The following is a 24,842-nucleotide window of genomic DNA, read 5'->3' as shown; positions in this document are numbered from 1 at the left end:
TGAAACACACAACCAAATTGGAAAACCCAAGCCAATAAAGGGTGTGGCATGCTCGACAACGACGACATGGCGACGACGGCGCGGGGTATGGAGAGGACAAGGCGCGAGCGAGGCGGGGAGGAGCGTCGGTCTTGTGCCCGTCGGTGGCGACGACGCCCGGTCGGTACAACGCGACGGAGTAGCTGGTACTGCCGGCAGGAGGCGCGGGCGAGGCGGATCTACGGCGCGGCAGCAAGCTACAGCGGGGCCGGCGGAGGAATCTTGCTGTGGCAGCATGGTGGGAAAATGGAGGCCGCGGTGGGCGGGGGGGTTCAGCCATTGTGGTTCTCGCGCGCGTTCGCAAAGATACCATGCGGTCCAGCCAACGCATCACATTTGGCGCTCGGGCTGGAGGGCCGATTCGGTCTTCGCGCGCTCTATATTGGCGGTTTATTTAGCGCGTGTACATTATAATGCGCAATTGGAGATACTCTTAGCTCGACCGCGCACATGCGGTGAAAAGAACATATCCCGACTATCCCATTTTTAACCATAGGAAAAAAAAACAGACGCCACGATTTAGTCAACACTAATCCCGCTTTTTCTCAAAAAAAAAAAAAAAACACTAATCCCGCTACCTCCTATCTCTCAGCAACTGATCGGTTAGTTCTGCAAACGCAGCGAATTATCCGGCGCACGATGACCACTTAGGAATTTATCGCTTCACCTGACGAGAGAGAACACCCAACTCGGCCATTCGCCACAACTGCCTCGCAGAGAAACCACCGCCCAGTGGGTGCCGAGTTTGCCGTCAAGGCTTCAGCCGGTGATTCTAATCTCACACCAGCTAAGAGCACCATCGGCGACACGCGAGGAGCAGCCGGGGACTTGTCATCAGAGATCAAGGTTGGTCGACTGGAGAGGTCGGCGTCTGCAGTTGCTGTATCTCATCAGAGATCAAGGTTGCTGCTCAAGCTGCCATCAACAGTATGTTCTTGAACTTCTCTCTCTCTCTCTCTCTCTCTCTCTCTCTCTCTCTCTCTCTCAAATAGAAGTATACAAATTGAAAAACTAGTATAGAAGGCCAGCACAAATCCTGAAGCCATCCATGAGTGTAGTTCGTCGATGATAATCTGGCAGATCCGATGCTTTTTAGATCAAATGCTTTTTTGTCAGTCAGAAGTCTAGGTAGTGTACAGTAATACATCCAAAGTATACTTGTGTAGTGTTCCGGAAAGCTCAGTCCATGTGTACATTCGATGCATCCTGTTCCGTAGGATAGCAAGGTAAGAAATAGTGCACAACTTCAAAGAACCACTACTGAAGATTGTAACCCCATACTTCAGATGATCTGTGAATAAGTTTAGCTGACACTGTAATAAAACAGATGGGATTTGTCACTGAAATAAAACAGATGGGATTTAATCATAATAATAACATGATGAAACTTCATTGAAAACCACCACAAACCAAAAAGCACCAAAATATAATTTCCACTGTCGTCTAAGCAATGAATCAACGTAATAATAAGGGATGGATGGAAATCCATTCCACAAAAAATCTCTGCAAACACAACATTAGTGAAGTTCCTGCTGCTCTAGTTTCTGCTACATCAAGAGAAAGAATAGCAAAACAACGAATAAAGCAGGTAAACATGTTTGAAATTGGTTCATTGCAAAATTCATTGCACTTTACATGTACACAAACAGAACCAGGCCAATAGTATGATTAAATGTGGGAGTGAATATAATGAATATTCAATAACCCAAAAAGGATAAAATCATATTGAATCTAACACTGAATACAACACACATCGCATCATTTATTATGAACATTATGAACGCAGCAAAACTGACAACTGTACATGGAAGACATGTCTTTCAAGATTCTCCTGTGTAGTTAGGTGAATGAAATCACATAATTAAGAAAAACTTATGGCCGCTAGTGTCTATAGTTCAACTCATCTAACCTTCCATACTCATTGGGTTGTGAAACTAAATGCTAGCCACATTCTTGGATAATAAAATCTTAGTACATTTGTATAATACATTAATACATACTCTATATAGTACACAGTAGCACAATTTATGCCTAATTTCATTGTATCAACATTCAACGCAAGCTTTTCACATAGAATGCTGCTACTTGAACAAAAACTGCTCGAATAGTGACCATCCTGTCTCCCTTCAACGTACTTTTATGCCTAAGTTCATTGTGTCAACAGTTGAATTTTCAACACAAGCTTTCTTATCGAGCTGAACCTGCCTGACGTGGAGCAGTGTGTCGCCTATGGCGGAACAGATGGCAACAAGCTTGGCTTTGGTTGGAGTATTTTGTTCCTAAGACCTTTTACTGTAGATTTAATATGAAGTAATAGAAACATCGCAATGGGGTAAACTTCGAAAGCTTGCAGAGTTCATACATGAATTTGAGATCACGTTTGGAGGCCAAGTAGTCGCTTTAGAGCGGTCCAGATCAGTCTGAAAACCTGCTCCAACATTTACAATGAAAATTGTATGCATTGTCTGCATAATTTATGCACGGTTGGTCATCAGAAATGTGGAAGACGCCTCTATTTTTTCCTATTCAAAAAATCAAGAAAACAAGCACCTTAGTTACCAATTAGACTGCAACTAACCAAAAGAATACAACTAATCAAACCCTACGTTTTTAGCAGCCAACAAAACCCCACAGTGAACTCTTAGTAGCACAATGGCCATACTTTTAATCATCGATTTGGGATACAGATGAAATATGATAAAACTGATGCAGAAATACTCAGATCCAAGATTTCAGTTCACAGAATAGGGAAATCACATCTAACAACATAAAATTGTTGGAGAGGATAAAATTTCTCTTAGATATACTCTTGGATATCAATTGTACCATGCGTAAAATATACATAGTTTTACTATGCACATAATTTGACGTCTTGTTATTCACCAAATGAATAATTAAGATTAACTAAAGGATATGTATTGTAGGAACCATGGATTCAAAGGTGTGTCACAACAATGTTGAGGTGGATAAGCAACTGTATCACGAACGTGACGAGATGGACAAGAGGGTGCAGTGCGAGCGTGATGACATGGACAACAAGGTGAGGCAGGAACGTGCAGCCGTGGACAAGGTGATGAAGCAGGAGCACGAGAAGATGGTCCAGAAGTTCAAAAGTATCCATGAGCAGACGAAAATGAAGTTGAAGTCAGAGCGTGAGGAGATGGACCGGAAGGTGATGGAAGAACGTGCAGCCACGGATCAGGCGTTCAAGCAGGAGCATGAGAAATTGGAGAAACAGTTCAAGAAGATCCGTAAGGACATGAACCAGAAGTTGCAGCAGGACCGCGATGACATGGACCGCACTATAGAGCTCGAACGAGCCAAGATGGACTGCAAGAATATGCAGGCACGTGCGGACATGGACCAGAAGTTGCGGCAAAAGCGAGAGGAGCTAGAATCCAAGGCCGTGCTGGAGCAAGTCAACCAGGAAGCGAAGATCATGCAGGACCATGCAAGGATGGATCGAAAGGTACATTTCTTCATTTCATATTTTGTTCATCATTTCGCCAACCAACATACCATGACCATTCTATAACAATTGCAAGCTACGACTAACAATATACAATTTCAGATCCCTCCAACCGAACAATCGGACTCAAAATCCCGCCCGGTAAGTATGTCGCACCGATGCTATGCACATCTAAAATTCTGTATGTATATAAACATAATGGGATAACTGTTATTGTAGGGACTTGTAATGGATTTTAGTATTTACAAGGACAGGGAACTTTCTGATATCCCAAAAGGATACCTTGAAGGAAAACCTGGTTCGATGATAATTAATGAACCTGGTAAAGTGGAGTGGTATCTGATGGTGGAACATTTAGCTCCTCACGATTATAGAGGACTAGCAGATTTGTACTACATAGAGCCTGGATGCGTACCACCAAACGGAATGGTCTTGATCGAAGGTCCAGAGCATGTAGAGCAAATGATGCAAGCTCTCAAAGGAAGGAAAAAATGTGATCTGTACATTGTCAGGAATGGTCCACCCTCAATTGATTGTTATGGTTATGATGGCTATTATGACAGTGCTGAAGAAGAGGTAGCTTACGTTGACAACTTTTTACATATTTTACAAAAAAAATCTCTACATTCCTTCTATGTTGATCGTAATGATCTTTCATGCTTTTGGACAGGATTCATGGGGGGAGGCCAGTGATAGGGGCGAGTGGGACACGGAGGAAGCTGGGTCATCACCACAGATGGAGCAACCTGAACTGAACACTCATAAGAGGGCGTTGAACTTTAGCAGCGACGACGATGACACGAGCACATAATCTCTACTCTCGTTTACAAAAACCTTAGTTCGGCCACTCTCTATGGTTTCCTGTTTGATCACTTTACCTTACGCAGTAATCTCTACTCTTATTTATGTGATTACAGATGCTATTTGGGTGTTATTTGTATTCTTATTTTGAACAAATGTGTGTGCCACTGGTTAAATTTTACTAAATTTTATGAAGCTACTGGTTAATATCTATGTCTGCCATGTATTTTCCATTCTCTTAATTGCAAGGTGTCTCCAATTTATTAGCATATTTCATCATAATTGTAATTCAACCAAAGATTATCGAGTATTCTTACCTTCCAAGCCAGATGGTTGCTTCATGTTAAGATGATGAGGGCTAGCAATAGCATGCTGCTTGCTAGTTGGAAATCTGGTCTTGGCTACAGATTTTCCATTATTGTCTGCATCACAAAGCAAGGAAATATACATATAAGTGTTGCTCATAGAAGCTGGAAAGATCATTTTTCTTCCGACTGGAAACAAATGTACTAGTAAATTAGAACTAGCACAAATACTTCATATAAAGTAAGTGGAAAACTGTGAATGCAGTTCTTGCCTATGTTTTTGCAGCACATTGCTACCACAGGTACAATCAATGTTAACATCAGTCCACATTTCAAATTATTCATGCCAGAAATTTCAACAATCTTTTGAACACAAAATAGCGCCACCTAGCAGGTTTTTCTTTTCAACCAGTTTGTTCATGCAAACTTTTCTAGTACATACCGGCAATACATTTGTAACTAAGCCAAAGGTTAACAGTAGAACAAGAAGGTATGCATATACTGCACAAGAATTATCTTTTTGTTCACCTCAACACAATGTAGTACTCCCTCCGGCCCGATTTAGATGACTCGGCCCATGCACAATTACCATTTTGTGAAAACCCCATTGCGGGTTTAATTCTTCTTAGCTGTGGTACTCAAATCAAAATCAATCTTGATCCCGACGCAGTCCCGCGCCGGAGCTCCGTCCCCATCCGGTGCCGCGCCGGAGCTGGGCTCGCGCGCCCGACGTAGACGGTGAGACCGCACCCCGCCAGCCGTTCGCGACCGCTCCAGGACCAGAGGAGGCCAGCAGCAGAGGAGGCCGACGTTCCCCTCCCATGCCGGAGCTCCGTCCCCGTCCCGCGCCGGAGCTAGGCTCGCGCGCTCGACGTTGAGGTGAGCCCGCACCCCCTCCGGCCATCCGCGGCCGCTCCAGGAGCAGAAGAGGCAGGGCCTGCACGACGTGATCCAGGCGTCGGAGATCCAGCGGGTGCTGGACATCGGCAGCGTGCAGACGTACGTAGCCAACACTGACTCGTGCACATACTTTGCAAGATAGATGCTGCAGCTCAATAATGAAACGGGAAGTCCACATAATCTGAGTTTCTGTTCAGTGACAGCGCAAGCAAGAATTTGCGTTCACGGACAGCACAAGCAGTTTGTGTTCACTGACAGTAAACGCAAGGTTTTGTGTTCAGTTAACTGCAGTTTCTACAGTGAACACAAGCACAAGTACTCCCTGCAAATCCTAGAGTGTGTGCTGAAAAGTGTACATCACACCAAACTTGTATACAATTTCAGAGCAAGTATTTGAGTAACTTCACAAAATCCATACATTATCAGATTGAAGTACATTGGACAAGAGGCTGGCCAAGTAACATTCCAGGTCACTGCGAATAGATAAATTGGAAATATGTGCAGGTTACATTCCAGGTCAATTCCAAGTCACTGTGAAAAGATAAATTGGTAGAATGTTAAGGTTACATTCTAGATCACATTCCAGGTCACTGTGAATACATAAACATATATAAAGATGCACATCACTCTAATATCGAGAAAGAAAAACATCATATGCTTACCAAATGTTGGTAGCAATGAACAGAGCCTTAATGGAGAAATGCCAGAACTATATTCACATGTGCAATGAACAGAGCCTTAATGGAGAAATGCCAGAGCCTTAAGGAGGGGAAAAGCTACGGCCAGGAGGAGTTTATTCCATGTGCTATGATCTCGGTATAATGGTGCGATGATCTGCCTGGTCACAGTTACAATGGCTGCTGATTCATATATGATCTAGACATATTGTTCAAGAAGAAATTGAATAGTACACAACAGATAACTTAGACATTTTTGCTGTGGACTATACCATGACAATATATGATCTAGACATGTGCGTGTAAACCTTCTATTGATTTCAAAACGAGGATGCCAGAATCTCATTTTGCAGAGTAATCAGTACGGGCTCAGTTACGTATGGCTATTGATTTTAACTTTACTCTGAGATCCTTGTATAGATTATTTCGTACCATATCAAATGTAAAAGAGATCATATCATTTCAATGCTAGCTGCCATCACATTTCAACTGTTATATGCAGAAAAAAATTGAGTTTGCACAGCAATTAGCCTAGCTTTTACGAAGGTTGAATTAGCTGAACAATGCATATCTTAAATCTGTCGAATACATAGTACACTGGTTACACCTACTGAATGTAGAACAGATGATCTGCAAAGTGCAGAGTACAGAATTCAGTAATCGCAAAGTTTTTGTGCCATGCCTACCTACAGAGGGATAAAGTTCAATAAATTTGTGCCATGCTCAGGCCGACGCCCTTCCCGCTAACAACCTGCACACGAAGTGAAGCGCATTTGTTAGAGACAATGGTGCACGGTTCACTTCGCATCTTCAGAAATCAGGTAAAACTGGCTAGCGAATTCAGATGGTTTAGCAGGATAATCCCACGGATCGGTAGCAAAATTGACACTTCACCCTCTGGCCTGATTTAGTTGAGAGCGGAGCTGCTGACCTTGACAGTGAAGTCGTGGACGGAGGTGGCGGACGACACGGCGGCCATGCTGGAGCGGACGGCCAGGTGAAGAGAGCTAACAAGGCTCTGTCAGATTGTTGTCCTGCACAAGAAACAAAAATTTTATTCCGCTCACTATATTCGTAAGTCAACCACATGCAAAAATCAACTTTTGTTTGATTTACTACCTCTATCCACTTGGCACATTTACGCCTATTGTGACCCTCCAACCTGCAATAACCGCATTTTGAGTTTGATCTTTTCCGCTTCTTCTTCATTCTTTTCTTCGGTGCACCTCGGCCTTGCACATGCACAGGATCTAGAACCTTCTCCAATTCTCCAGAATCAAGTCGTGCCGTTTGAGGGAGCACCGGCCCATACCTCATGCATTCCTTGTGACCACTGGATGATTCCTTCCTATCATCTTGTACATTTAGAACCATCTTCAGATGCTCATATGCTTCAACAGAATGAGCTGCTGAGAAACATTTCGCGTGACTCAAGTTCCGTAGCTCACGGTACCTCCTCAGACTTGCCGAATAATCATACATGCAGTTCTTTCTTGCCCCAGGACATGCGGCCTTTGCACTCATCGTCCACCTAGTAGGAACACAACAACTCGGAAGTCGTTTTACTTCTAATAATCCCAATATGTAAAATATGTGGGAACATGGTGTGCCTAAGCATTCCAGCTTGCGGCAAGAACAAGAAATCCTCTCCGAAGAACCTTCCTTTTTCTCATACTCCACTTGGAACTTCTCTCCTCTATGCTTCTTAGCCACAACAAATGTGGTCAAATCATCTGTATCTAGTATTTCACCGCTGAGGGTACAATTCCTGACAGCATCTGTGCTATATCTGACCAAAACAAACATTGCAGGTGTGAAAACTTGTGCAGCGTGTTTCTCAAGACTAGAAGCATCCACCTCTGTAAATGGAACGGACTGCAAGGCAACAATGTCTAGCACCGCCTCATTTAGGCGTCGTGTCGAAAGGCAACGCTCATAGTGCTCTACCATTTTAAACAATGTCATGCTACCATCAAGATGCGTATGCAGAACAGAGTTTAGGCTCTCACTCCTTTGATTACTGCTCAATCCTAGGAAACAGCGTCCCACCAGATATGGAGCACACCACAACTTCCTCATCTTATACATCTGATGCAACCACGACTCCTCACTTGTTACTTTATTCCTTTCTAAGAAATCTACCCATTTGCTCTCATGCTCTTGTATGGAAGAACGATCATATATGAAAGATCTGAATTCTTCCTTAACCGCGTCATCACTCAGATGACGTACAATGTTCTCTTGAATATGCCATACACACAGCTTATGAACCGTGTCAGACCAGACCACTCTGATTGCTCTCTGCATTGCCAAGTCCCCGTCAGTGATCACGGATATCGGGTGCTTATTGGCCATTGCTTTAGAAAAGGTCCGCAGCATCCACTCGTATGCCTCGCCTGTTTCATGAGAAATAATACCACATCCAAAAATAACAGTGCTGCGGTGGTGATTCAGCCCAACAAAAGGCACAAAGGGCAGATTGTACTTATTAGTCCTGTAGGTGCTATCAAAAACAACAACGTCGCCAAAAGCCTCGTAGTCACGCCGGGATTGACTATCAGCCCAGAACAATCCCTTCAAATGACCCTCTCGGTCAACCAAGTACTTGAAGAAAAAATCTGGATCTCTCTCCTGTCGCGCCATCATGTGACTAATCACAGTTTTGGCATCACCGGCAGCAATCTGTTTCCTGCTTATATTGATTGCAGAAATTATATATGTCCCTTGTGGTGCATCCAACTTCATCATATCCACCGTACTGCATCATCAAGATATCCATGATTTTGTGTTTGCGGATCCCAGATATTTCCATCTCTACAATGTCCGCTTTCTCGCTCGTCGCTGATTCTTCCGTGAGAACGCAGCAGGCAAGCAAGATCCGGTGGGGCCAGAGGATGGGTGTGTTCATCGATGAAATCCTTCACAAACCACCGACCTGTTTCCTTGAGTTTTGCAATGACCAATTTGGCTCGACACCCAACACGAGTGAGATGCCGTGGCCTCCTCTTCCTATCTTCTCTCTTCATGTGCTTCTCTTCTCGCGAACCTTGACGACTACAGACAAGTTTCCTCAGAATTATCTCCTGGTTGGCTTCATCCCACTCAACATAGCTTTTCCGCAGACTAAAACCTTTCTCAAGAGCATAGCTGTTATAGAACTCAAAGGCATCATCCTCGCTAGCAAAAGTCTTGCTGACGATGTCATAGTACTCACGCGCAGACTCATCGCCCATGTCTTCCTGCGTATCACATACAAATGTCAGAATGGCGTTTTTTTTATCACAAAAATTAGAACCAAAGGCATTAATCAAACCAGAAGTTTAGTTTTCTAAATCTCTTCCTTGCTGCAAACACAATGTTGAATTCTCAATGTGTCTATAAGAAGCAAAAGGGGAGATAATGAGAACATGCAGGAGAGAGTGGCATTCATATCTCTCGGATTCCAAAATTACAAAGAACTATCCCTTTCTTCACTAAACATTTCTCCTGTTTATTCACCACATAGGTGTACTTTCTGAAACTAAGCTATAGCACAGGCATCTTGGAAAAAAAGCTATAACACAAATGCTGTCAGGATGCCTGATACACTATTGTATATGTATACATATGAAATTCTTGCTTAAGAGATAGCACTAAGAATTAGACCACACAGTTCCTTTTTTCAGGGAAAAATGGGAGTATTCATATAACAAAAGTGTTATTTTGGTCAGGCCCGATGAGCACATAGCATGGAGAACAGAACCTGACATGGTGAGTGATGCTCATTCAGAAGTTAGGAGAGTCTTTACTCAAATTTTTAGTTTAAATGGGCCCCAAGTGTAAGAATGCCAGATATCCATTCGTAACTGACCGGGTGCCAATGTTGGTAAGTACGGAGTATATAGCTTAGAACCTCAGCTACAAGATTTGACGTTAACCATTGCATGCTGCATTGTACATGATCGTCAGTTTGTTTGTTGATATCTTCTCACATATGTAATATGTTGATAACATCATCATACATTTTCCAGAGACATTACATCAATCTGAATAAAATTTATCTTTGTCACATGATATTTTAGATAACTGTGTTGTGCTTCTTGTCTGTGAGGGGGACTAATGCTATCTGAATAAAAAGGATTTCTTCAAGATTTTTTATATACTAAACCCTGAATTCGAAATACATATTTCCCGTTCTTTTCAAGATTTTCGTTGTTAAACTAAATCCCAAATATTAGTATCTGAACAGGTTTAAAGAGCGAAATTAGTGTGGCATTGAAAATCACTGACACGACCAATTTTGAGATTTCACCAGAACAATGAAGTTATCGAATAAATGTTCTGTACATCAAGCCTGAGAACATCACCTGAACATACAATTAGCCTGTCACGCATGACTACTCTCACTTGTATCTGCCTAACTGAAAGCTGAAACCACTAGTTTCTCCATGAAAATTCAGTTGTCAGATGACTACAAGAAAATGGGCTCTGACTACAGTTTCTTGTCGTTTCCTAGAGTACATATCTTCAGATGTTTACTGCCAGAAAACACTAACATTTCCTATGGTTCTGTATATTCATGAACTTGTGATTAGTATGTGCGAATTGGTTGCCGTGAATACTAAAAAGGGCATCCATGTTCACAAACACCTGACATTCCTGTACCACAATCCCAAAAAATGCAAGCTGATTTGGGTTGAATGTGTACCTAGCTGTTCAGGAGATCTGCACTTTCAGGTGGAGATCGCCGGCGCGAAGGTGACAGGGAGTGAAAGGTTGTCGCCGCCGCGGGGGTTCGAAGTGGGAAGTCCCCGTCGGTTCCGTTGCAGTGCAGTTGCCGAGAGGAGCGAGCGACTTCCTGCACGACGCGGATGAGCTCGAGTGCGAGCAGGCGAGCCGGCCGAGCTCCAAAGTGAGGAAGGTGATCCGGGGCGCGGTGGATGCGAAGGCGGAGCGCTGATTCGGCTACGCGTCGGCGAGCGGCTACGCATCCGGCGACCGGCAGCGGCGGGCCAGATTAGAAACGGCGAGGCAGGGGCGGCGCATCTGGCGAGCGAGTGACTCCAGGCAAGGCTGATCGTGCGGGGCAGTTCTGCTGTGTTAAGTTACCATAGTACCCCTCGGAATGTTAATTTATAAATTAAATTAATTAGGCTAATCGGACGGTCAGAATTAATCAGGGTGGTAGCACTCGGTAATACTGGGTAGTACTACCCAATCACCGTAACACAGCTCATATGTATGATGACCACTGGGGGATCCAAACAGAAGACGGGAGAACGCAACCACATTTTTGTCCACGGCCCAACCTAAATGAACTAAAACAAATATATTGTGTGTTCAAAATGGGCTGACCCGCTGAAGATGCCTTAGTAACACCGGTCTCATCATTTCGGAATCTTCATGCAACCTTTCTATTTACATGCTTCCTCTTTCGGTGGGCAAAGACACGAATCAAAAACAATTTTGAAAGCGAGATAGATAATGCAGTCCTATCATACCTTCTTAATCATGCGAGTAATGATCACAAAAAAAAGAATAAGGAGATTGTTATTCATCATATCGATTATTGTGGGGATGGACTGGTTGAGGGATCACGAAGGACAGGTAAAGCAGGCAGCTTCTTGTGTCAACTTTTACTCAATGCTCAATTTTTCAATTTTCAAGGTCTTTCTGAAACACATAGATTTCGTACTACTCGCATTGCACACCGACAAGTTTAACTTGAGAGAAAAGAAAAGTATTAATACTGTGGGTCTATTTGCCGGATATACAGCAGATACACCGCGGTCCCGTGACAGAATAGATCGATACAATCTGAAGATACGGACTGATACGTCGTAGCATAAACACGCCACCCGGGTGAGAGCGAAGCAGAATCAGGCCATGATCTCCAGTGTCACATCGATCAGTCGATGCACGGATAAGCACCATCTTTTTTAGTTCTGGAAACCACGAGTGGCCGGGAGCCTCAAGTTCGTAGGCCGGTCGGTCGCCTTTCTTTGTCTTGCAAAAACGCCAAGAAAAATCAGTGGACGTCGTCATCATACGCAAATCAAAAATCAAAGATAAGATCATGTCTGCAGTTTGCGCCAAACTGATAGTGGGAGTCAGTAGCTTCCCGTTTTCAGCTTTGCGCATAGCATAGGTTACCGGTAACTCTGGTTTTCCGGCGTTTCAAAGGCGTTGATGGGGATCATGGGGTTCTCAAAAGACCAGATAGGCTCCTGAGATTTCATCTTGCATCCGGTTTGAGAGAAATATGTGTCATTCATTTGACGTTTTGTTGTAGTGTTCTCGACGAGTGGGTACGGTGACTTCGCTCTCTTTTTTTTGTGTGGGTAAAAGAGGATTTCATTAAGCAGGCAGGGCTGCAAGACACTCCAGCTCCAGTTTCCTCAACATGATTTCGGCACCAGAACAGATCCATACACCAGTTTGACGCTCTATTCTAGCAAAATTCGCTAGATAATGACTAACCCTAACCTGCAAACAACCCACTTTTACAAAATTGCTAGTTCTACTAAGAGAAACTAAAACCTTGATCGAGAACCAACCAAGGTGGGTGGTTGTACCCCCAGCCACCAGAGTTCATACCCCAGGTTTGACATCTGTGGGAGATGACGTTTTCGTCGACAGCGAGGTGTATGTGGGCTCAGTCTTCGAAAGGTGCTCATAGGGGTAGGATGTACGTGCGTTCACAGGGGTGAGTGTATGCGCGTATTTATGAGCGTCTACGTTGTACTGTGTTTCTAAAAAAAAAACTAAAACCTTGATCTCAGAAACTAGATGCGTATGAAAAGAACAATCATGAGTTGAAGCCGTGACCGCTGAGACTAGTGTTCTTGACGGTGCACTTTGAGCTTTATGTCTAAAAGCTTTAGGTCTGTTTTTTGGTGGTTAAACTTAACAATGGCGGCTCCCCTAGTATGTATTAACAGGAGATTGAACCTTCTTGAGTGTGAAAAACCCAGGATAAGGATGTTGTTTATGTACTGTTACCATGTTTTCGAGAAAGTTTTTTTTGAAGTCAAGGTATCGTCAACACTTGTGGTGTTTTTGCTGATGCGAAGCCTCCAATTGCTTTGGCGTGTCATTATTTTCTTTTTTTCTTCTTTTGTTTTTCTGGCTGGTTGCATCTTTGAAGTCTAAACTTGTTCTATCATTATGTCATTGCTGAGACTAAATAGTCAAAAAAGTATCTTTGGCACATGAGCACTAGTGCTCCTAATTAAAAAAACATATTTCTATGATTCTAAAAAATCTGAAAATAAATATGCACATACATATAAACATTGTGAGGTATGGTGTAAATTTCGGATGAAAATATATTATATTTTGAGCTACACTAAAAAGATAAATTTCGGAAAAATCGAAAATTTCAATCCCTATACACAACCACAAATTTGTTATTTTTCTGTAGCTAAAGTAGAACATAATGTTTACCGAAGCTTTGCACGTGTATTCACAATATGTGTATGTATTCACAGTATAAAGTTTATGATCTTTTAAAACACATAAGTATAAATTTTAAATATTACCAAAACCAGGAGAACCACCAAATCTCTGTCCCTAAATGATCTTCATATTATCTTGATATCAGTGTCTCCCTTCATTGAAAAAAAGTATGTTGTACTCATTTGGTTCTTCTGACCTTTAGAGAACTAGATGAAAATAGCAGGCTTCCAATTCTTACTAGTATAGATTGAGTACTCGTATAGATTATAAGCAGGGCCTGTTTCAATCTTAGTTAGAGTGGACTTCGTTATGCGTTACTATTGAAGCTCCCAAGTTTCATCAGATTAGTGGAAGCCTCTCACTTGGCAGAGCATCTTCTACTAGGATGCAAGTTAGTAAAACCTGCTCTGCATACAGCATTATCCGAACCCCTGTATCACGTAAAGCACTCCCAGGCAATTGTTTGTCTGTTCCTCTTTCTCGATAGTGGCTGAACTTTTACTATTAGTCCAGCAAGGGCTGGCTGTACCATTGTGATTGTACAGGCTAGCAACGGGACCCGATTCATTAGAGGCCAGATTGAGGTTGGACCATGGAATAGGCCAATTTGCCAGACAGCTAGGCAGCTCGGCATCGCGATCTGCACCTCATTTCGTTCCTTTCGTGCTTATCTGATATGCTTGTCGATGATGCCCCACTGACTGACTGGACTCCAGAACTCTTGATGCGTCTTGGGACTCTGAAACATTGTACTGCCAGGGTGGACATAACCAGCATTTTAGGTTTCCTTAGGCTGGCCATAGTGCATACTATCATCATGCATATGATACTTGTCTATAATATTATCTCTATAGTAAGTGGTATTATAGAGTAGTATCATAAACATCTAAATTTATTGTTTTGTAGAATCTCAATGTAAATCTACGTACAAGATTTATTTAGTATTTATTTTTCTCGTACGTGCGCTATGATATAGTATCCACCTATGTTACTCTAATTATATCTCCCCTCCTTAATTAGATGTCACATCATCATTTTTGTAAGCCTAAAATGTATAATACTACCTATGATACTACCACTATGGCCAGCTTTATCCAAGGAGCCGGGATACAGGATGAGATTATACACTCGGCACCTAGACACCAACGGGCGAACCGCACGTTTGGCTCGACAGCGAGCGCTTGCAAGATACTGTTAGAAGACACACGCGCTATGACGCTAATTGGGCACGCTTAGAGCATCTTCAGTCGCGTCCCCCAAAAGTCCCCTAAACCGCGCCGGATCGAGCGTTTGGGGGGACGTGTTTTGTTCGTGCCGCATTTGGGGGACGTCGCTCCCCAATCGCGTCCCCAAACGCCGCCCCCAAACATTAAAAATAATTTAAATAGATAGAAGAAAATTCTTTACTAATATTTAGATCGGTTCAACATACACAAATTACATATAAAACTTCGAAAGAACATAATTAAATTACATATAAATTATTTTAAACTACTTCTTCTTTTTCTTCGATGATGGCCCCGCCTCGTCGTCGTCATCACGGTGGCTCTTCCTGCTCGTCAACTCTTCCGAAGAGGCGGTGGCAGCCGATGCGTCAGAGGAACTAGTGTCCTCCTCGTCGTCGCCGACTACGCCTTGGCCTTGACCTTGGCCTTGGCCTTCGCCTTCGCTTTCGCGTCCGCCTCCGCCTTCGCACGGGCCGCCGCCGCCTCCTGTGACCCTTCCTCTTCCGCGTTCTCCTCGACACCCAGCCATTCCTCCTCGCTGTCAACTGCCGGCGGGGAATCGTCGCCGCAGCTGGGCGTCCGGGTTCTGTCCCACCAATGGCGCCATCCAGCAGACTTGCCCTCGCTGGAGGTGTCGGATGGAAGCTGGGAGATGTAGCTCATCGTCGCTGGAGGTGTCGGATGGAAGCTTGGATGAATGGCGGCCGGTTGAAGATCCGAAAGCGCCTACGTAAGTGTCTTATTGAGCGCAGATGAACGGCGGCGCAGAAGTCGAAGAGAGCAGCAGTTGCTCTTCCGAGGAGTCCGCGCTCCATTCCGGCGGTTGACGCGTCGGTCGACGCGGTTGCCAATACGACGGTTCTGCTTCCCGGCAGCTGCACCATCGCTACGTAGGCGGCGGTTGAGCATCCGAGCCGTTGACGCATCGGGCCCGCGCCTCCTCGCCTCTCATTTCGTTGTGTCCGGCGTGCCCGGAGCATTCCCTGTGTAGCGGGGACAGGCTCGGGACGCCGAACACTGTATTGGGCTGCGCCGGACAAAAAAGGCCTTTGGGACGCGCGGCTAGGAATGTTTTTTTATCCGACGCGCCCAAATACTTTTGGGGGACGCGACTGAAGATGCTCTTAGTTCAACCGCTTTCTTTCTATGAATTATAAGCAGGTCTTCTGCTATACTTGATCAAGCCATCAATTTTGTTGCTTGCAGAAAACAGCAGGGTATAGCTGAAAGGAAAAAAACTGTTTTACTAATTCCCAAGGTGTGGTCATTTCAAATTAGAAGTTGAGATTCCATGAAGTAACAACCATATCACTGTACTGGTCCCCATCTAGGAAGCGTCCATAGATGAGCCGATTTGGAAGAAAAATTCTCAGTCGACCTTAATAGCAATCCAATCAAGATTTGCTTATAATTTTGGTGGTTGTATATATTGTCCTTAGAGGCGACTTAGAAATAATTATTTGCCACTCAGCATGACGAATAGAAAGCAAATCGTACCTGTTAGAATCAAACAAAAGAAACTATTTTACGAATGTTTTGATGGAACACCAAAGTAGAGCAGACAATATTTATATTCCGGATATTTTTGCATGATCGAGGGCCCTCTTGCCATCTAGTTTGTTTGACATATAAAGTCTTGCATACTCTTCTACTTTTGTTTTCTTGTATAACACCTTCTCTTCCATAATTCTCACAATTGGTATAATTATTGCATCTAACTTTGGGACGTGAAATGATGATATGGATACCCGTCCCTTACAGGCATTCACAGTAACCCTGTGCTCAATGCTCTTGTACTTTCCATTCGTCATAATCTAAAAACATGAATTAAAAGACATTAGACAAACATCATATTTAGACATGAAACAAGTTTTATTAGTACACATGTTATACGGCATTGTATTTTTTATAAGTCCCATTCAGCTTTTCAAATTAGGGAAACATCAAAATCGATCTTCATATGGAAAGAGTTTGAGGAGTACATAATTTATGTCATTGTTCAGAAGAACCTTCATTATATAGCATTCTGATATGGCTTGGGTCCAGAGTGCACCACCTCAATCTGGAAGTTTAATTCAGCCATACGACCTTTACGTAATACTCGGCTATACAAATCATAGAGGTGGGTGTGATAGAGTACAACTGTGGAGATGGAGATTGTAAATATGTGGTTTCTTATTTCATATGACCTTAGTTTGAGAAGTAAGTATGATAACCTTAAAAAATCCATACCTCAAGAAGGTCACCCACATTCACCAATAGTGCATCACGACGTGGTTTTACTGGGATCCACGCACCATGCCATTTAATTTGTAAGCCTTGTACTGAGTTAACTTCTAGCAGGATAGTTAGAAAAGACCCATCAGAATGCGGTGAGAACCCTAAAACTTTTTCAGGCGTTGAGGAGCATTGGGGATAGTAGCTCATCCGGAAAGTCTGAACCACATTTTTTTCTGCCATCAATTCAGGATCATAGTCTAGTGTTTTTGCAATTGAGGCGACAACAGAATCAGCAACTTTCATCAATTCAGAAGAGTATTCTTCAATGGAATTTCTGGGATCACATAAATAATAATAAAAATGTGAATGTTACATGTAATTATTCATAAATACCATCAACCTTAAAAATTAGTAGCTAATTAATTATTGTGAAAATACTAATATGAGAAAAAATCAATATTCATTTCCTCTTTTTTATTTGTGGATTCGAGTAAATTTCCCGATTAATATAAGTTTGATCTACAAAAGTTTGGAGTTAACAAAAAAAAAGCACCGATGCGTTCACGAATATAGAGTCAGTGAACAATCTGTAAGTTGTGATAACGATGCCTAATTTGTTAGTGTGAATTCCACATCTTTTCTATACCAATTATAGACATAAATATGAAAACATAGTCATAGTTGATTGGGAGTGCCACACCTGATTAGGAGTACAACAATGTGGATGGTATTACTAGAGTAAACTAGTGCTATTAGTTCCCTTGAATTAGGGAGTGGAAATTGTGATGTCCATTAATTCTCTTCTACTCGTTGCTAGGGTAGTTTTGTTTGATATTGCTACGTTGGAGCTCATTCGAGCAACTATTTGTAATGACTTCACTAATTACTGTTAAGAATAAACTGGTTCAACTTCTCTATAAAAATGTCTTGAGTTAAGGAAAAAAGAAACACAATAATACATTAGCTCTCTTTTTTTTGCGAGTACAAGCAAATTACATAGAGGACCCTAGCAGAAACAAAAATTACAGTCCAAGCCTCACTGCAACCCGGCCACGTCGTAGTTCTCTTTAACCATGGAACATAGGATACAACACTAAAAATGAGTGCCACGATCATTTATTCAGACTACAGTATAGGAGCACCTATGTGTAAGCGTTTTAGCGGTGTTGGTAATTCTAAATTTCATGCCAATTAGTCAGTGTTCAGTCGGGGTTGACAATTATCAACCCAATCTCGATATCCTTATAGATTGTACGTTTTCTTAAATACTAGAAGAAATTTTACAAATGTGTTGTGCTTGACGAACAAATAATTAGAGCATGATACAAAAATAGTTTGCACATGTACAATTATTTAAGAAAGTTGACTCATCATCAATCTACTCTCCATATTGTCTCGCTAGATGAACAAATTGCTGCATCTCAATGAACATAATCCTAGATCTTATTAACAAATTTTTAAGTTGGTTGAAAGTTAGTTTATTCTCTGTCGGCATATACCTGGCCTTTTCTCCTGGAACTCGTGTCCACATAATGCTAATGGAAAATGTTGGTTCGTCTAGTTTTGCTCTACCAAAAAGAAAGTCGAAAGGAACTACTACTTTTTTTTTGTGTCGTCCAACGAAACTTTTTGTTTTTGAGATAGCAAGAATCCAACGAAAGTACCTGAATGTATGAGGTTGACTAGGCCAGTAACTCATGTCACGGGCCTGAGGCGGCTGGGTGAGGAGGCCCAACAGGTCACCCCAGTCAAGCTTTTGATCGTCTGATTGAACAAACGCTTGGCCATAACCTTGAAGATCTCCTGGGCGCTGGGCGTACACATTCTTCACGTCGAGGGGGAGCTGAAAGAACTTTTCAGTGTCACGCTTTACACCAGCGATGACCTCGTCTGGCACTCCATGATTTACCAGCTGCCAATCACAAGGAGATAAATCATGTTTTCCTCGCCAAATGAAGATAGATTATGTTTAATTTCTTACGAGACATTGAGCAAGATTAAAGCATGCACCCTCGCTAAAGAAAACAAGATTAAAGCATCTGGCCAGATCAATGTTCAGCGACACTACCTGAAAGAATCCCCACTCATCGCAGGCGAACCTGAACTTGGCGCCCTCCGCTTCCCCGGTGTCGGCGTTCAGGAGCTTGCCGAGGTCAACCACCGGAACGTCGCCGGAATGCTCGGTAACAACGGCGTGCGCGTCGATATCCGGCTGGATGTACCGTTCAATTTTATCGGCCGTCAGCTCGTCGGCAGCGGACGACGCCAGAGCCTGGACGTTCCTGACGGGAATCGTCGTTCCCACCTTCAACCAGTTGCTATGGCTGGCGCTGCCACCACTAGGTGCCTCCACCTCCATCAGTAGCTAGTAAAGTTGCTTTGTAATCTGTTCAGTTATTCAGCCATTGATCATGCATTCAGGCTATTATATAAGAACGTTCAATGATGCAACTTGCTAATCTTTTTTTGTTGGATTCAGTCCAACCGAACTGTAGTGTTGGCTAAACTGTCACAAGAAAGATGCGAATGGTACTCGCCGGAAGGTGCTACGATTCCTATGTTTGGACGTACCGATGATATGAAATGGCTGGCGGCTGATGGCCGGATTAATTAGAGGGGTAGAAGCGCATACTTTTGTACTGGCAAACTTGGAGTCAAAAACACCCCCGGACGCCATCTGCAGGTCGTCACGGACTCACGGTTTTCAGTGTTTCAAACACATGCACCAGAAATGCACGCCGTTCCCGTTCACAGTGTTCAAAATACACTGCACATGCACAGGTTCAAAAATGGTGAAATGTTGAGATATGTCCTGCTATACTTGAAAAACATTGTGTATGACTTGGAGAGATACAACATTACTGGAGCAATCAGCAATCTACACCCTATGTTGCATGCAGGAAATCAGCAGCAGATCTGGCAGAAAGAAAAAAATTGTATTGCTAATTCTATGTTGACACGGATGTTCCTATCTGCAACTGAGGTTTTTAAGTTCAATCTTAATTATTTTAATGAAAAGTATAATTTATGCTTAGAAATATCTCAGGTATAAACGGACCCAAAGAAGCAACGTCGGACATGTTGCATATAGGAGAAGAATTTCAGAATATTTGCATAACATCACAAAAAAGATGTAGCGACGAAGTAACAAGCATTATTTCTCAATCAAGTAATGGCTATCTGATCAAGATTTACATATTGTCTTGTTGGTTGCACGAATCTCGAATGGTTCTTAGTATTGACTTATAAATAATTAATTATCAGATGAATGAGGAATAGTAAAACCAATAATAATATCTAATACATCAAAATTTATTTTTCAAATGTTTAGCTGTAGCGACAAAGTAGAGAAGACAATCATTATATTCAGGATAGTTTTGCATGATCGAGGGCCCTCTTGCCATCTAGTTTATTTGACATATAAAGTCTTGAATACTCTTCTACTTCTGTTGTCTTGTATAACACCTTCTCTTCTGTTACTCCCAACACTGGTGAGACTACTCCATCTAAGTTTGGGACGTGAAATGCTGATATGGATAGCCGTTCCTTATGGGCATCAACAGTAACTCTGTGCTCAATGCTCTTGTACTTCCCGTTCGTCATGATCTACAAACAATAAAAAAATGAAAATAGACGAATATATGATTACTCAGTTATATGGAGGTGGAAAGAGTAGGAGTACAAATTGTATATGACATTTTTTCTGATAAACTTTCGTATACACCCTTCAGATATTGAAATTAGAGAACATCAAATTTCTCATATTGAAAGAGATTGTAGAGTACATATTTTTAAGGCATTGTTTAGGAAAAGCTTCACTATACACCCTTCAGCTATGGCTCGAGCACAGAATGCACCCCAAATTCTAGAATGTTCCTTTAGCCATAAGAAATTTACTTGATTCAAGCCCAGGGTTTCTTGAAATAAATTGGAATTGAGTAATAGAAAATTTTGAACCTGATCTATATATTTACAATTTACTACCACATGATCCTATCCAGAATTGGATAATTGTAACAACAAAACCAAATAGCTAGCATAAAGCCCTAAACATGAACTATGAATCTATTGTTACCATGAATGATCTTTCTCAATAGAGGTAACACTTAGTATAAAAAGAAAGATGTCTTACTAATCTACTTTTTCGTGCCAAAAGTTTCATAAATAAACTTGAAACAACTAGACCCTTACTTATGGTTATATTTTGAAATATGAGGTGGTAAAGTTGTTGACATTGCCAATGATGAACATCGAACGGAATACTTCACTAACTCAAGTAGCACAAAAGAATGCAAAGCACACTAACAAGTCATAGTGATGGAGAAAGGCGGTGGATGGAGTATAATTATGGAGATGGAGATTGTAAATATATGTTTTCCTATTCCATATAACTTTTTTTGAGAATAATGTTCCATATAACCTTAGTTTGGGAGGTTGGTATGATAAACATATAAAGATCTTACCTCAAGAAGGTCACCCACATTCACCAATAGTGCATCACGACGTGGTTTCACTGGGATCCACGCACCGTGCCATCTAATTTGCAGGCCTTGAACTGAATTAACTTCCAGCAGGATAGTTAGAAAAGATCCATCAGAATGCGGTGAGAAACCCAAAACCTTTTCAGGCATTGATGCGCATTTGGGGTAGTAACCCATCCGTAAAATCTGAACCACATTTTTGTCCGCCACCAATTCAGGATCCGCGTCTAATGTTCTCGCAATGAAGGTGGCAACAGAATCAGCAACTTTCATCAATTCGGAAGAGTATTCTTCAAAGGAATTTCTGGGATCATAGAAAACATAGTGTTTGTGTTAATGATAGATGTAGTTATGCCTACAATCAACCTTAAAAATCAGTTGCTAATTAATAACTGTGGAATTGTTACCATTAAAAAAACAGAATTCATTTCCTCAGTTATGTTTTCTGCATTCGAGTATATAAGTTTGATCTATAAAGTTTTTTTAAAAATAAGAAAGTCAATGGATGATGTGTATATCTTGATGAAGAGATCATCTAATTTTGGTTTGTCAGTTCCGCATATTTTAGGTACCAATTATAAACATAAATATGGAAAACTTGGAAATAGTTTATTGGGAGTGCCGCACTGATCAGTAGTAAAATAATATGGCTGTGATGAGAATAGTAAATTTGTGACATCAGTTAATTCCAACGATCTGAGGGATATCTGACGTCGATTAGTTCTCTTCTACACTTAAAAACTTATTTTGCTAGATACTGTTGCGCTGGAGCTCATCCGAGCAAGTATCTGTAGTGGCTTTACTAATTACTATGGAGACAACAATAAAGATATTAACATTACTCTTTGCTCAGAAGACGGTATACTATAGAGGAACATAATTATGATCTTTTTTGTGGTTTTGTCAACTGCCTTAGAATAAATCAGTGTTTAGTCGGCCTTGAAAACAATCGATCCGTCCTTGATTTCCTTACAAGATTTAACTTATTCTCAAAACTCTCTGATCCATAATAAGTGTCGTTGATTTAGTACAGTAAGTACTACTCCCTCCCTTTGGGAGTAGAAGAAATTTTAGAATCTTTTTGTGTCTAATGAACAAATTACTACAACATGGTAAACAAACTTTTGGACGTGTATGAAAAAAGTTAATAAGTTTTTTTTTTAGAAACACAGTACAAACGTAGACGCTCACATACACGCGCATACACTCACCCCTATGAACGCACACACGCACACCCTACCCCTATGAACGCACACACGCACACCCTACCCCTATGAGCACCTCCGGAAGACTTGAGCTGGCGAATTGGATCTTGAAATTGACGAAGTCACCACAGGCGCCTCGCTGTCGACGGGAACGTCGCATCCCACTGAATGAATATTCCGCCTTTTATGAGACACACAGATGTCAAACCTAGAGTTTGAACTCTGGTGGGTTGGGGATACAACCATCCTCCTAACCACCCAACTTCAGGTTGGTTCTCAAAAAAAAAAGTTAATAAGTTGACTGGGAGTTAGTTAACTCTCATCAGTATTTTTTTTTAAATTACATCTGGATGAACATGTTTCTAGATTAGTATGAACACATTTTTGTTTTCACCCAAAGTTAGTTATTTCTCGGTCGACATAGACTTCGGCCTGCCCTTTTCCTCGAGGAACTTGTCTCCACATAATGTTAGTGGAAATTGTAGAATCAAATCCAATTTCTCTCTTCCAAAATAGAACGTCAATTTAGAAGGAAAAAAAATACACACTAACCTGAATGTATGAGGCTGACTCGGCCAATAACTCATGTCACGAGCCTGAATTGGCTGGGTATAGAGGACGAACATGTCTGCCCAGTCGAGCTTCTGATCATTTGATTGAACAAACGCTTGGCCGTAACCTTGAAGATCTCCTGGGCGCTGCGCGTAAGCATTCTTCACATCGAGGGGGAACTGAAAGAACTTCTCCGCGTCACGCCTTACACCCGTGATAACCTCATCTGGCACTCCATGATTGACCAGCTGCCAATCACAATTGGCTATGCTTTGAATTTTGTTTTGATGAACTCAGGTAATTATGATAATTTTTTTAGATAAGTGGAAGAGCAGCTATGAAAGTATAACAGATTAACAAACAGTAAACTACACCTTGAACAGGATATTTGCGAGCTCAGTGGAAGATGATAGTACCTGAAAGAAGCCCCACTCCTCGCAGGCAAATCTAAGCTTCTCGACCTCGGCTTCCACCGATTCAGGACTCGAGAGCTTGCCGAGGTCGATCACCGGAACATCGTCCGAGTGCTCGGCGAGAACGGTGTGTGCATCGATGTCCGGATGGATGTACCGCTCGATGGTGTCGGCCGTTAGCTCGTCGGCGGCCAGAGCCTGGACGTTCCTGACGGGAAGCGTGGTTCCCAGCTTCGACCACCGGCTCCCGACGGAGCTACAGTTTGGATCTTCCATTTGCATCAGTGTGGCTAGTTGAATAGTTTTCCACTACGTTCTATCGATGGAGAAGTGCTGAAATTGCCTCTGCTTTGCGTATTTATTACAGGGATTCAGACCAGCCGCTGATAAAGACAGTTAATTAACGTTGCAACTTACTAATCATTTCTGGAAAAAAAGTTTGACCTGGGTTTCTGGAAAATTTCTGGAAAATTTCGCCGTTTATCATGTATAGGGAGCACGAATTTCCGCCGAGAGAGCACACAATCCTAACATAATAATCCCACACCGTTACATCGATCGAGAGCAGCATCTCCATTTTAAAAAAAAAGCCTCTCCACTCCATAAAGTACTACAATGGGGTAATGAGATCTGGATGTGCTTCCCCTCCTTTCTGCCGCTACCGTTGGTGTAGTCGCGGTGCCGGCAGCCCCCTGGTACCTAAGGTGCTAGGGGTGGAGGTCGCAGCGATTCATTTTGAAGGGGCGGCTAGGGCAGCATCAAGGAATATGGTCGTCGGTGGTGGTCGGGACGAAGATCCCTGGCTAGGCGGCGGCTCCATCTGCCTCGGATCTTCAGGTGGTGGAGACATACTGTGGGCTTAGGCCCTAAGCCTCGCCGTCTTGAGGTGGCGCGCTTAGAGCATCTCTAACAGAGCCCGTATTTGGTCGAACCGAAAAAACGGAGTTCAGTCTCCCGAAAAACGAATTGAGCGAGCATTTGGGCACGGCGCAGAACAGAAACTGTAAACACAAACCGAACTCACGAAAATCAAACGACGCGGGAAAATTACCGACGGGGATTGCAGTCGATTTCATCCGATCAACCTTAATTCGATCATAATTCACACTAAATAGTG

General features: G+C 42.4%; 4 protein-coding genes across 11 annotated transcripts; 1 reads left to right on the top strand and 3 right to left on the bottom strand.

The window, feature by feature from the left end:
* Positions 1 to 867: 867 nt before the first annotated feature.
* Positions 868 to 4,522, top strand: LOC124669802 (unconventional myosin-VI-like). The gene is made up of 5 exons (XM_047206346.1): positions 868 to 966; positions 2,964 to 3,508; positions 3,611 to 3,649; positions 3,728 to 4,084; positions 4,179 to 4,522. Exons 2-5 carry the CDS (start codon positions 2,969 to 2,971, stop codon positions 4,317 to 4,319), a joined length of 1,077 nt encoding a protein of 358 aa, XP_047062302.1. The 5' UTR covers positions 868 to 966; positions 2,964 to 2,968; the 3' UTR covers positions 4,320 to 4,522.
* A 1,053-nt stretch (positions 4,523 to 5,575) lies between these two features.
* Positions 5,576 to 8,861, bottom strand: LOC124669800 (protein FAR1-RELATED SEQUENCE 5-like). Of its 7 annotated transcripts, XM_047206341.1 has the most exons (5): positions 7,311 to 8,861; positions 7,123 to 7,225; positions 6,878 to 6,942; positions 6,177 to 6,352; positions 5,579 to 6,045 (listed from the first exon to the last, which is right to left on the bottom strand). In XM_047206341.1, the coding sequence occupies exons 1-2, from the start codon at positions 8,835 to 8,837 to the stop codon at positions 7,199 to 7,201; spliced, it is 1,554 nt and encodes a 517-aa protein (XP_047062297.1). In that variant the 5' UTR covers positions 8,838 to 8,861; the 3' UTR covers positions 5,579 to 6,045; positions 6,177 to 6,352; positions 6,878 to 6,942; positions 7,123 to 7,198. The 7 variants fall into 7 exon arrangements, with proteins under 7 accessions (XP_047062300.1, XP_047062297.1, XP_047062299.1 ...); XM_047206344.1 differs by lacking the exon at positions 7,123 to 7,225 and having other exon boundaries at positions 5,576 to 6,045; positions 6,878 to 6,896; positions 7,655 to 8,861; XM_047206343.1 differs by lacking the exon at positions 6,177 to 6,352 and having other exon boundaries at positions 5,581 to 6,045.
* Positions 8,862 to 16,372: 7,511 nt separating this feature from the next.
* On the bottom strand, positions 16,373 to 19,433 carry LOC124669886 (2-oxoglutarate-dependent dioxygenase 11-like). Its single transcript, XM_047206420.1, has 5 exons — positions 19,314 to 19,433; positions 19,143 to 19,217; positions 18,739 to 18,986; positions 17,087 to 17,408; positions 16,373 to 16,668 (listed from the first exon to the last, which is right to left on the bottom strand). Exons 1-5 carry the CDS (start codon positions 19,431 to 19,433, stop codon positions 16,423 to 16,425), a joined length of 1,011 nt encoding a protein of 336 aa, XP_047062376.1. The 3' UTR covers positions 16,373 to 16,422.
* A 789-nt stretch (positions 19,434 to 20,222) lies between these two features.
* LOC124677289 (2-oxoglutarate-dependent dioxygenase 11-like) lies at positions 20,223 to 24,007 on the bottom strand. Of its 2 annotated transcripts, XR_006994010.1 has the most exons (5): positions 23,729 to 24,007; positions 23,313 to 23,560; positions 21,538 to 21,859; positions 20,372 to 20,680; positions 20,223 to 20,271 (listed from the first exon to the last, which is right to left on the bottom strand). XR_006994010.1 is itself a non-coding variant. In XM_047213293.1 (4 exons), exons 1-4 carry the CDS (start codon positions 24,005 to 24,007, stop codon positions 20,441 to 20,443), a joined length of 1,089 nt encoding a protein of 362 aa, XP_047069249.1. In that variant the 3' UTR covers positions 20,366 to 20,440. The 2 variants fall into 2 exon arrangements, 1 of the variants encoding a protein (XP_047069249.1); XM_047213293.1 differs by lacking the exon at positions 20,223 to 20,271 and having other exon boundaries at positions 20,366 to 20,680.
* Positions 24,008 to 24,842: the final 835 nt, after the last annotated feature.

Source organism: Lolium rigidum, chromosome 7 (assembly GCF_022539505.1).
Source record: "Lolium rigidum isolate FL_2022 chromosome 7, APGP_CSIRO_Lrig_0.1, whole genome shotgun sequence".
Taxonomy (NCBI): Eukaryota; Viridiplantae; Streptophyta; class Magnoliopsida; order Poales; family Poaceae; genus Lolium; species Lolium rigidum.
Note: the sequence above shows the minus strand (reverse complement) of the source record. Positions and strands in the feature narration are given on the sequence as shown.